We start from the raw sequence: 13,725 nt of genomic DNA on the forward strand, positions 1-13,725 counted from the left end.
AGACGCTTCTGACGCTGTCTCTTGTTCAAGAGTGGCTTGACACAAGGAATGTGACAGCTGAAACCCATGTCTTGCATACGTCTGTGCGTGGTGGTTCTTGAAGCACTGACTCCAGCTGCAGTCCACTCTTTGTGAATCTCCCCCACAGTTTTGAATGGGTTTTGTTTCACAATCCTCTCCAGGGTGCGGTTATCCCTATTGCTTGTACACTTTTTTCTACCACATCTTGTCCTTCCCTTCGCCTCTCTATTAATGTGCTTGGACACAGAGCTCTGTGAACAGCCAGCCTCTTTAGCAATGACCTTTTGTGTCTTGCCCTCCTTGTGCAAGGTGTCAATGGTCGTCTTTTGGACAACTGTCAACTCAGCAGTCTTCCATATGATTGTGTAGCCTACAGAACTAGACTGAGAGACCATTTAAAGGCTTTTGCAGGTGTTTTGAGTTAATTAGCTGATTAGAGTATGGCACCAGGTGTCTTCAATATTGAACCTTTTCACAATATTCTAATTTTCCGAGATACTGAATTTGGGACTTTCATTAGTTGACAGTTATAATTATGAAAATTAGTACTAGGTTGTTGTACCGTGTTAGCCATTATGAATGTAGAATCTTGCCTGAAGAAGGGGCCTGAGTTGCCTCGAAAGCTTGCATATTGTAATCTTTTTAGTTAGCCAATAAAAGGTGTCATTTTGCTTGGCTTTTCTCTACAGTCATCAAAATTAAAAGAAATAAACATTTGAAATACATCACAGTCTGTGTGTAATGAATGAATCTAATATACAAGTTTCACTTTTTGAATGGAATTACTGAAATAAATCAACTTTGTCATGATATTCTAATTTTATGACTGGCACCTGTAAGTGTGCGCTCGTATTCACCTTGCAATGTGCTGGCGCCCCGTTCAGGATGTGTTCTTGCTTCGCACACGATGCATGCTGGGATGGGCGCAACCCTGAATGGACGGCATAATTACAACAATACAACAAAAAATTCTCAAAGTTCCAAACACTCCGTGGTCTGAGTTTATAACTAGTTTTAATTTCACAAAGACGTTTATCGTGTGGTGATTGGTTATGTGGAGAAAGAAAAAGAAAGGATAGGAACTGAGGCGGTGATTGGTAAACATCGAGATTAAAGTGGAAATGTCGAGAATAAAGTCAATATATCGACGACTTTATTCTTGACATAGTTTTTTTTTCTTCACTGTGCCCGTATTTTCTTTTCTTCACTATGGCCCTAATACGTTTCCGTAGGAAAGTCGAGTGCGACTGGGATTTTTTTTTATTTCTGTTGATGACGCAACACGAAATAACGCGAATTAAAAATACATCATTTGATCGTTACAGATTAGAAACTAGATTTTTTTAAAATTCTGGGCTATTTACTTTTGTTTCTGTTGTATAACGATTTATGATTCAAATACAATTTGGTACAATTCCCCTTTAAAATGTTTTGTTGTATTCCAGTACAGTTTGTTTCTGGTTACCATAAAATGATGTAAATCTGTCCAATCAACACGCGAGCTCTGGATTAGACACGCCTATATCAAAAGATAATTGGCTACTTTTTTTGTGAGTAACGCCCATATACCTCCGTTCGTGTTTCTTATTTTCTTTTCCCTCCTTTCTCCCCCACGAGGTGGTTTCGACTTGTTCTAGCTCTTTCTTAAAGACAGTTGCACATTTTTCTTCTCACACTTGCCAGAATCGAGGCCGGTTTAAAGTAATGCTGCAGCTGTAGAACGTTGATGGTGACGCCGTATGTAGTGTAAACGGACCTTTATCAGGGAGTCACGGTTATTGTAGCGAAGTGAACACAGCCTTCCTGGTCCTGGTTTAACTCGTTAGCAGTGATGTCCCGAAGGAGTAGTCGCAGTGGAACCCAGGCGGCCACAGTTAGAGGTACGGGACTATAAAACTCTTAATCAACTCGTTGGAATATGAAAGATGTGGCAGATTATCGAATTGCGTTTAAACGTTAATAAATAAATACGAGGTGTTTTACTTACATAATGGTACTAAAAACCGCCCCACTTGTTGTGACTTGAATTATTAAAATTGAACTTGGTATTCTTATTTCAGTCTTACTAAAATATATTTTGTATAATACGGTAGTAATTTCCAACATGTAATAAACGTAGGTAAATGAAATATCGATTACGTATTTAAAGTTAGTTATATAGATTTTTGATTTGTAGATTTACGATTAAGATTTTGACAGGTTTACTAGGTTAGGTTTAAATTTGTGTACGCACATGAACCTTCTGCTGATATGATACTTATAATTTGCCAATTTTTAATATTTTAGCTGGGCAAAAGCGTAAGATAAAGAAGGAGGATGATGAAGATGTAAAACCCGCAGTGGTCGTGAAAAAAGAAGAGGATGACGACGAGAGGTCAAATTCGGATATGCGTTGGGAGTGGGAAGGAGATGAACCTGGTGACTGGAGTGTGTTCTCAGATCATTTAAACTCTCAGATCGCAGATGCCTTCAGGTAGGCTAAAGCTTAGTACAACTCTTGAAACAAAAGTTACAGTCAGCACTCCAGAGGAAATTAATAATAAAACCAAAATGACAAACTAGTTTGTTGGTGCAAAAAAGCTACATTTTATCAAATTTTTTTTCTGGTTTCTTACATTTTTTTAAACATTTTTTTAATAATTAATAACATATTTGAATTTCTCATTTCTCAGCCCATAAAACACATAAAATTGTGATTTAATCCTGTACAGATATAAAAGGTAATATAAAGTTATGCTTGGACAGTATTGATTGAGTCTTACACTTTAAAAAGTTTTAAGTTTTCTTTCTGTAACTTCTTTTTTTCTCTACCCATTTCAGAAGTGGGAAGTCCTCAGTTAGTTTGACACCTGACTCCGGAGACGGGCTCAAAGTAGATTTAAAGAATATGACCCAGCAGAACATACAGTCAGGTGTCAAAAGGAAAATAAGAATCGCAGTTCGACAGCACAGCAAATGTAAGAACAATTTAGAAGAAAAAGAATTATAAATATAGTGGTTGTTGTCAGGCTCTTTCAAATTGTGGAGTTATCAAAGAAACAAGAATAGGTTTAATATCATTTAATTAATGTGCTTATCCAGGACAAATTTAGTTCAGATTAGGATGTATCACAATTACTTGCTTTACTTTTTTGCTGTTCATAAATTGTTACATTTCACATATAGTTTATGTTATTAAGATTGTTTCATGATATAATGTAAATAATTCAGTATAGTAATTATTTAAATTTTTGGCCTTGTCCCTAGTTAATTGGAAATTTTAGATAGATCAGAAATTTTGAGAGTGTGTCCAAGTGCCCTCCTATCATCTTTCAGATCATTCAGACTTAGGTCTTGGTTTGCAATCCATACTGGTTGGGTAGGAAGAGTTCTGAAGTGAATCAATCCGTTATATCATAGCTTTTATTTTAATCTGAGTTCTTAAAGTACACAGATGAAAGTCACATAGGTTAAAACATGTTAAGGGTAAATATTGGTTTATATCTTGATATTATTTAATATGGTGGTGGCTCTGAGGCTAATGGTCTGTGCTGGTGGTACCTGAAAGGTTGCTGGTTCAAATCCTGTTACTTCCTGAAGAGATCTGACCCAGCGCTCTGATCTCCAAAGATCATGCAAAAAGACAGTTTCCTCTTGGGAATTAATACAGTGTACTAAATACCCAAAAAATACCTCTGAAAGTTTCCTTCATACATCCATCCATCTATCCATCCATTTTCCAACCCGTTGAATCTGAACACAGGGTCATGGGGGGTCTGCTGGAGCCAATCCCAGCCAACCCAGGATGCGAGGCAGGAACCAATCCAGGGCAGGGTGCCAACCCACCGCAGGATACACATACCCACACTCACACACCAAGCACACACTAGGCACAATTTAGAATTGCTAATCCACCTAACCTGCATGTCTCTGGACTGTGGGAGGAAACCCACGCAGACACGAGGAGAACATGCAAACTCCATGAAGCAAACCCGGGTCTCCTAACCGTGAGGCAGCAGCGCTACCACTGCTCCACCGTGCCGCCCTTCCTTCATACAGACATCCATAAATCATCTTTCAGCTGCTTCCATTAGGGGTTCCCATAGCGGATCATCTTTTTCCATAACAGATATCATTAAATACTTGGAATAAATTGCCAAGTATTGTGGTGGACTGTGGTAGTACTTTAGGGACTTTCAAAACTTGATTACATGTTATTCTGGGAAAATTGGATATTTATTATTAACAAGGTTTGTTGAAGACTAGTTCTTGTCAAAATGGTTCTAATAACACTTTTTATCAAAAAGTCTGATTTTTTTAAATGTATTAAAACGTCACAACAAATAATGTAAACATGCTTTTCAAAAGAAGGTATTACTTTAAAACAGAAGATTTAATGAAACAATTGCAAGTGTAAATGTGTGCTATATCCATTTGTGTGACAGTGTCACTTAAAATTAATAAGTATATTATGTAAGAATAAATTTTGTCTTAATTTTTAAAATAGAATTGTTAATTTCTAACCTTGTCAGGTGTGGCATATTAAATATAAATACAAGGTTTGTGGGCCTCCTTGCTCGCACAGGCCTTTTCAGTTCTGCCCAGAAATGTTCATTTAGATTGAGGTTAGGGCTTTTTGATAGCCACTCCAAATTCCTTGACCTTGTTGTCCTTAAGCCATTTTGCCACAACTTTGGATATATGCCTGGGGTTGTTGTCCATTTGGACAACCCATTTACAACTGAGCATCATCTCTATGTAGTTTTCTTTTCTCATGATGCCATCTGTTTTTTAAAATGCACCAGTCCCTCCCGCAGCAAAGAACCACCACAACATGATGCTCCCACCCAATGCTTGACAGTTGGGGTGGTGTTCTTTGGCTTGCAAGCCACACCCTTTTTCCTCCAAACACAAAAATGGTCATTATGGATAAACAGTTCAGTTCAATGTTGGATTCACCAGACTAGAGGTCCCCATGTGCCATTGCAAATTGCAGTCTGGCTTTTTTATGGTGGCCCTGTAGCATAAGATTATTTTGACATAGGACTTGTTTTACTACCTGTTTCCTCCAACATGTTCACAAGGTCCTTTGTTGTTCTATGATTGATTGGCCCTTATTGTGTTTAAGTACATTCACCCTCTAGGAGAGAGAATGGTTCTCTTTCCTGAGTGGTTTGATGACTGTCTGGTTCCATGGTGTTTATAATTGCTTAGTACCGTTGGTACAGCTGAACATGGAACCTCCAGACATTTGGAACAAATTTGAGAAGGTCCACATTTTTGTTTCTGAAGTCTTAGCTGATTGCTTTTAATTTTCACATTGTCAAGCAAAAAGGCAGTGAGTTTGATGGTAGGCCTTAACATACATCCACATGTTGACTCCAGTTAGGTTAATTGGCCTTCAGAAGCTACTTGTCTAATTGCTTAAAGGCTTGACATCATTTTCTGGAAATTTCGGAGCTGCTTAAAGGTACAGTTAATAAAGTGTATTTAAACTTGTGACCTACTGGAACTGTGATATAGTAAATACAAGGTGAAATACTGTCAGTGAACATTGTTGGAAAAAATTTGTTTTGCCCTGCACAAATGTGCCAGCTTTGTATTTTGTTAGTAATCTGTGGAGGGGTTGTAAACTGAGTTTTAAAAGAATTCACTCCAAGTGTATGTAAATATCTGACATAAGCTGTATCTTAAATCAAGGTTTTTATTCTTTGTTGTGAGAAGATGGTTTTAATGTGTTTGTGTGTGTTTTGAATAACATCTTTAAGGGTGTACTTGACTTTAGTAGCAGCTTTAATTAATTTAGCACTAATTCAGGGAATATTTCAACATACAGGTGCATCTCAATAAATTAAGTTATCATCAAAGTTAATTTATTTCAGTAATTCAATTCAAAAAGTGACACTCATATATTATATAGATTCATATATTATATAGATTCATTACACACAGTGATATATTTCAAGAGTTTATTTCTTTTCATTTTGCTAATTAAGGGACTACAGGTAATGAAAGCCCAAAATTCAGTATCTCAGAAAATTGGCATATTTATGAAAAAGTTCAATATTGTAGACTCATGGTGTCACATTCCACTCAGCTAATTAACCCAAAACACCTGCAAAGGTGTCCTGAGCCTTTAAATGGTCATGGACAACCTCCACAAGGGAGGATAAGCCACAAAAAGTAATTGCTAAAGAAGCTGGGCTGTTCAGAGTGCTGTATTCAAGCATATTAATAGAAAGTGGAGTGGCAGGAAAAAATGTGGCATAAAAAGCTGCACAAGCAACAGGGATAACCACAGCCTTGAGAGGATTGTGAGGCACAGTCCATTCAAGAATTTGGGGGAGATTTACATGGAGTGGACTGCGGCTGGAGTTAGTGTTTCAAGAGCCACCACACACAGATATATTCAGGACGTGGGCTACAACTGACACATTCCTTCTGACAAGCCACTCCTGAACTAGAGACATGTCTTACCTTGGCCAAGGAGAAAATGGACTGGACTATTGCTCAGTGTTCCAAAGTCCTCTTTTCAGATGAAAGTAAATTTTTGCATTTCATTTGGAAATCAAGGGCTCAGAGTCTGGAGGAAGAGCGGAGAGGCACAGAATCCCAAGTTGCTTGAGGTCCAGTGTGTGCAAACTCACCTGAGCTAAACCCCATAGAGAATCTATGAGGTATTGTCGAGGAAGATGAGAGACACTAGACCGAACAATGCTGCTATTAAAGCATCCTGGGCTTCCATAACACCTTAGCAGTGCCACAGGCTGATCGCCACCATGCCACGCTGCATTGATGCAGTAATTGTGAATTTCCCATTAGGATTAATAAAGTATCTATCGATCGAGCGCAGAAGGAGCCCTGACCAAGTATTGAGTGTGTACATGGACATACTTTTTAGTAGGCCAACATTTCTGTATTAAAAATATTTTTTTTTTATTGGTCTCATGTAATATTCAAATTTTCTGAAATACTGAATTTTGAGTTTTCATTACCTGTAAGCCATAATCAGAAAAATGAAAAGAAATAAACGCTTGAAATATATTACTCTGTGTGTAATGAATCGAATTACTAAAATAAATTAACTTTTCGATGATATTCTAGTTTATTAAAATGCACCTGTAGGTGGAATAGTAGTTCATATTGTAAATTAACATACTACTAATATGGAACGTAACCAAATCTTGTCTGATTAAGATTTTAGCTGGCAGTGGGAGGAATCTGATGGAGATTGGATACCTTATGAGGCTAGGACATCTTTGCAGCTTGAGCAGGCATTGCAGAAAAATGAGAAAAGTCTTACACTTGCTTTGAAGAGGAATCAGTATATAATGGACTTGGTAAAAATGGTGCAAGTAAACAAGAAGACTAAATTTGAACGGAGAATTCAACGTGTGGAGTCTGGTATGGTGAATATTAGACTGTTTGCTAATGATTTAAGTAGACTTCTTATATTTTACTTTAATTATTCTTGAAGTATTCTTTCTTTACAGTACATTTCAAATTAGTTAAAAAAGTTATTTCAGATTTCTCATTCAACTTGTAGTTGGTAGTTGAACTACTTCTCTGGTTTATGTAGATGTAAGCTCTAAAAAATGTGTGATCAGACCAATATGTTTTTGTAGTGGCAGTGATACCAATTTCCACCAGTGAGAATGGTGATGGCGTTACCCGTGTATCCGTCTCTGATTCTTCAAAAAATGAAGAAGATGATGGCCCCTCTCCGAAGAAGAAGAAGAAGAATGTTACTGGAAGAAGTGGCAAAAATAGAAGAGTCTCTACTGTTCCTGTTAGCAACACTGATAAGAATGGTAGTAAAACCAATCTATGAATGAATTACCAAAATCTATATTTTTATGTGTGTGTGTTTATGTATGCATGTGTGTGTTTATATATAAAGTTGAGTAGTGCATGCCTCCTTGTGTATGTACATTATTTTGGAGTTTGACTTTTATACTTTTGTGTAGATTGTATAGATCAGTGTTTCCCAAACTCGATCCTGGGGACCCCCTGTGGCTGCAGGTTTTTGTTCCAACCAGATTCCTAATCAGTGACAACACCTGATAAAACTGAACACTTAATTAGCTGGTATTTTTTTTTCTTTTATTCGACATTCAGAAAAGCACAGCAGCATGATTTGTACATTTATAAGACATTTAGAAATATTTCTGCTTTTGCTATAGATTTAAATGCTTAACTCTCTTTTTTGATTTCATTATACTTTGCCCTTTCTCTGTGCATTTTTCCCCCTTCATTATATCTTAATAATGACAATTAAAAACGAGCAGAGCAGACACGCGGTCAAACAACACGGAATAATCAAAGGCTGCAACTACGTTAGAGTCAGACCCACTAATTAGTAAATAATGGATTGATTAAACAATTAGAACACCTTGAAAAGTAGAATGAAAATCAAGATGAAAATACTGTTAAAAAGAAAAAAAAAGACATTATTCCTATATAACTGCTTGGTACATTTTAATATTTTTTTTTAGTGAACTCAGTTTTTTAATTTCTATATTGTTCCCTAAACCCAGAACCTGGGAAATATCATCAGTTCAATTAATTAGCCCAGGAGTTCAATTAAAAACAGAAGCTGGTTGGAACAAAAACCTGTAGCCACAGGGGATCCCCAGGGCCGAGTTTGGGAAACACTGGTATAGATTACCATATTCATTTAATTTGTAGTGCTAAACTGATCTTTTATAAGTGAAAGTTTTGTTCACTCTGTAGTTAGTTTCTGTCAACTATCCAAGCTCAAGTTTATTTTCATTATATAAATATGTAGTGTACATAGTACATTGTACAATGAAATTCTTAATCACCGTAGAACAGTAACAACAATACTTACATTAGTAGTTTCAGGAACAGAAAAGTTCCTGTACTATTTGAGAAGAAGTTTCAGAGGCTTGTTGGCAATACAATACGTTCAGTTCTTGCTTCAAACTGCCCACATGAACTAGAAGCTAAAGCCAGTCTGCAGTTTTCCTGCCCACGGTGCACTCTTTATTTACTTCAGAAAGATATTTAATGTTTTAGATTGTTTGTAGAATGTGAATTTTATAAAGTTGATTTTTCAAAAGGTTCAACTTGTGTTGGATTTTTTTTTCTCCCTCTTGGCAGAAGTTGTGAAGAAGGTCGTTTTAAAAGGGAGAGTACCAGTGGATCCTGAATGCAAAACTAAAGTAGGCAAGGTAATTTAATCCATGAATTTATTATATATTCTTGCCTCTTCATCTGAAACTTAAAAGGGGTAAGCTAATTTTGCAGATAGTTGTGACAAGAGTACAAATAAGTGCTGGTAAGGTGATTTACAGTGGGTACGGAAAGTATTCAGACCCCCTTCAATTTTTCACTCTGTTATATTGCAGCCATTTGCTAAAATCATTTAAATAAATTTTTTTCCTCATTAATGTACACACCGCACCCCATATTTATTAGAAATTTTTGAAATTGTTGCAGATTTATTAAAAAAGAAAAACTGAAATATCACATGGTCCTAAGTATTCAGACCCTTTGCTCAGTATTTAGTAGAAGCACCCTTTTGAGCTAATACAGCCATGAGTCTTCTTGGGAAAGATGCAACAAGTTTTTCACACCTGGATTTGGGGATCCTCTGCCATTCCTCCTTGCAGATCCTCTCCAGTTCTGTCAGGTTGGATGGTAAACGGTGGTGGACATCCATTTTTAGGTCTCTCCAGAGATGCTTAATTGGGTTTAAGTCAGGGCTCTGGCTGGGCCATTCAAGAACAGTCATAGAGTTGTTGTGAAGCCACTCCTTCATTATTTTAGCTGTGTGCTTAGGGTCATTGTCTTGTTGGAAGGTAAACCTTCGGCCCAGTCTGAGGTCCTTAGCACTCTGGAGAAGGTTTTTGTCCAGGATATCCCTGTACTTGGCCGCATTCATCTTTTCCTTGATTGCAACCAGTCATCCTGTCCCTGCAGCTGAAAAACACCCCCACAACATGATTCTGTCACCGCCATGCTTCACTGTGGGGACTGTATTGGACAAGTGATGAGCAGTGCCTGGTTGTCTCCACACATACCACTTAGAATTAAGGCCAAAAAGTTCTATCTTAGTCTCATCAGACCAGAGAATCTTATTTCTCACCATCTCAGAGTCCTTCAGGTGTCTTTTAGCAAACTCCATGCAGGCTGTCATGTGTCTTGCCTCTCCTCAGTGTTTGGAGACAACAAAAACCTTCTCAGGAGTGCTAAGGACCTCAGTCTGGGCTGAAGGTTTACCTTCCAACAAGACAATGACCCTCAGCACACAGCTAAAATAACGAAGGAGTGGCTTCACAACAACTCTGCGACTGTTCTTGAATGGCCCAGCCAGAGCCCTGACTTCAACCCAATTGAGCATCTCTGGAGAGACCTAAAAATGGCTGTCCACCAACGTTTACCATCCAACCTGACAGAACTGGAGAGGATCTGCAAGGAGGAGTGGCAGAGGATCCCCAAATCCAGGTGTGAAAAACTTGTTGCATCTTTCCCAAGAAGACTCATAGCTGTATTAGCTCAAAAGGGTGCTTCTACTAAATACTGAGCAAAGGGTCTGAATACTTAGGACCATGTGATATTTCAGTTTTTCTTTTTTAATATATCTGCAACAATTTCAAAAAAATTTTTTTGTCTGTCAATATGGGGTGCTGTGTGTACATTAATGAGGAAAAAAATTAATTTAAATGATTTTAGCAAATGGCTGCAATATAACAAAGAGTGAAAAATTGAAGGGGGTCTGAATACTTTCTGTACCCACTGTATTTGCTTCTAGGTTGATATTGAGAATGGAACACATTCAGTTTTTCTCTTGGGCTTTACTTTGATGCAATAAGGTTGAGTACCAACAGTGGTGTGGAATATATATCATTTGTTATGGTATTGGATTAGATTAGGTAAATGTTGTTAATCCTGTAGGTAAATTCAGATGCATATAGCAGCAGAAATAAAAAAAAACAAACATATGTATACTCATAAGATAAACAATACAGCTAATAATTTAATCAATTGGTACATGTATATTGTGCAGATAATTAATAATGACCTTAATGATTACATCAGGATGAAGTGTTGAATTGCCTGATAGCAGTGCCCAGCAGACTCCTAGAGTACCACATTGAGGAGGTATTTTTCAGTGGCATCCAGTTTTGCCACCATCCCCCTTTCCATAACAGCTTCCAGTGTGTTTGGGGTTTGCCTTGTGATTGAGCATGCTTTCCTGATAAATTTGTTCAGGATTATGCTTTTGAGCTCAAGATGCTTCCCCAGGAGAGTGCAGTGTAAAACAACACATTGGTTACTATGGACTGATGGAACTTTCCAGCAGCTTGCTTGCATACATTAAAAGACTTTACTTTCCTTAGTTGAGGTAGAACTTTTTCAGCTGTTTGCTGCGTACATCAAAAGACCGGAGTCTCCGTAGGAAGTACAGTCTGCTTTGGCACTTCTTGTATAGCGCCACTGTGTTGTCAGACCAGTCCATTTTGTTGATTATGTGAACCCCCCGGTATTTGTAACTCTGTACCACTTCCATGTCCTCTTCCTGTATGTTGACTGGTCTCGGTGGCTCCTTGGCACACCAGTAGTCCACCACCAGCTCTTTTATTTTGCTAATGTTGAGTTGCATGTTGTCCCTGCACCACAAGAAGATGTCATCCACTGCCTTCCTATACTCTGACTCCTGTCCGTTATTAATGCAGTCTCCTGCACCACAAGATGAAGTCCTCCAAAACCTTCCTGTACTGTGACTCATCATTATTAATTCAGCCTATGATGGATGATTGATCTGAAAATTTCTGTAGATGGCAAGGGTTGTTACTGTGCTTAGCAGGACTGTTGTGTAGAGGGTAAAGAAAAAGGGAGATGAGAGTCGTCAGAGGTGCCTCCAGTATTGTGCACCAACATTTCTGACACACAGTCTCTAGACCCATAAACGGATGTATTTTGGTCAGATAGTTCATAATCCAGGAGATTGTGCGGGAATCAAGATTCAATTCCTTGAGCTTATTCCCCAGTTGATAAGGCAGAATGGTGTTAAAGGAACTGCAATAATCAAAGAATGGTATCCCGACTGTGGTGCTGGCTTTGTCAAAGTCGGAGTAGGCTCTGGAGCATATAAATCGGAGCATCCTCCTCATCTATATTTGCCTGATGGGCAAACTGCCTAGGATCCAGATGTTTAAGGACCAGTCTCTCTAAAGTCTCCATGATTTATGAAGTCAGAGTAACTGGGCATCAACCCAGCAGCAGGACCGGTATCTCCTCCTTTGTGTGATGAGAAACATAAGGAGCAGTGCCAGAGCCCTACAAAATGACCTCCAGCTGGCTTCTGGCATGAATGTTTCTAAAAAGATTTGTCAGAAACGGACTCTGAGGGTGGCAGGGAGGGCTCAACGTCCTCTAGTGAAACCTGTGCTCACAGCTCTTCACTGTGTAGCATCTTGGAGAATTCTACAATTGGCAGCTCCGCCATTGGTGCCCCATTCTCTTCACAGATGAGAAGAGGTTCACACTGAACACATGTGACAGATGTGAAAAAGTCTGGTTACACCGTGATGAACATTATGCAGCCTGCCTCATCATCCAGCCAGTTTGGCAGTGGGTCAGCGATGGTCTGGGGAGGTATATCCTTGCAGAATGGCACAGACCTCCACAAGCTTGGAAGTTAGGTACTGTGGTGAATTCCTCAGAGCCATTGTCGGATGTTATGCTGGTGCAGTGGGCCCTGGGTTCCTCCTGCTGCAGGACAATGGCCAGCCTCATGTAGCCAGAGCCAATTGAGAACCACTGTGACATTATGTATTGGGTGTATCCTATAATGCCACAAATAGTGCCATAGAGAGTCCCAGAGCTCACTGCCCTCATTTAGGTCTGGGAGGAGATCCCCCCAGGACATCTGCCATCTCATCATGAGCAAACCTAAATGTTGTTGAGTGTGCATACATGCACGTGGAGCCCATACACACTACTGAGTCACATTATGAGTAGCCTTGATGAAATTCATGCAAGTTGGATCAGCTTATGATTTCAGTTTTTGTTATTGATTTTTAGTGTGATGTTAAATTCGGCCCACAATGGGTTGGTGATTTTGATTGGAGTTACAAGGTATTACTTGTAAAGATTTCCCACTTGAATATTTTGTTCATCGAGATCCATTGTGTAATTTTATTTGTTTTCTTTTATGGGTATGTGTGGGTTGTTTTCATCTAGGGTTCACGGTTTATTTGGGTTTGTTAGGGTTTTTTGATTATTAATGTTAAATTCAGTGAACTTTTTATGTTCATTTGACATGCAGTCTGTGATTTGCATTAGTTGTAAAAAATTTTTTTGTATTCCTAGGCACGTGTGTATTGTGAAGGTGATGATATATATGACGTCATGTTGAATCAGGTAAGAAAACCATAAAGGTATAGATTATGTTGAAATATTAATTAAACTATTAAAGCTTTAGGTACAAATTTTCATATAGAAAGCATGGTAGAAGGTAAATTGTAGTCTTTGTTTTGTGTGTCAGCAATAATGCTTTTAATAATTGTTGGCATTAAAATAAATTTATAGCAATAAGACAATATGCATATACTACAACATTCAAATATTTTTATGCACTTGTTAAAAAAATACCAGGATTTTCCCACATGATTACTTTTTCAATCTCCAAATTGGTGTATATTGTGTTGGTTTGTCTGCATGGAATGAACATTAGATCAGTGATTCAGGCGCCGC

General features: G+C 38.2%; 1 protein-coding gene across 1 annotated transcript in view; it reads left to right on the top strand.

Moving 5' to 3' along the window:
• The first annotated feature begins 1,607 nt into the window (after window positions 1–1,607).
• Window positions 1,608–13,725, top strand: part of parp2 (poly (ADP-ribose) polymerase 2) — a 52,699-nt gene continuing 40,581 nt past the window's right edge. The window contains exons 1-7 of the mRNA XM_039745757.1: window positions 1,608–1,901; window positions 2,308–2,494; window positions 2,842–2,978; window positions 7,198–7,404; window positions 7,626–7,811; window positions 9,124–9,194; window positions 13,342–13,392. Coding sequence (XP_039601691.1) covers window positions 1,853–1,901; window positions 2,308–2,494; window positions 2,842–2,978; window positions 7,198–7,404; window positions 7,626–7,811; window positions 9,124–9,194; window positions 13,342–13,392 — 888 coding nt within the window. The 5' untranslated portion in view covers window positions 1,608–1,852. The remainder of the gene's footprint in view (window positions 1,902–2,307; window positions 2,495–2,841; window positions 2,979–7,197; window positions 7,405–7,625; window positions 7,812–9,123; window positions 9,195–13,341; window positions 13,393–13,725) is intronic.

This window comes from Polypterus senegalus, chromosome 1, assembly GCF_016835505.1.
Source record: "Polypterus senegalus isolate Bchr_013 chromosome 1, ASM1683550v1, whole genome shotgun sequence".
Classification (NCBI taxonomy): Eukaryota; Metazoa; Chordata; class Cladistia; order Polypteriformes; family Polypteridae; genus Polypterus; species Polypterus senegalus.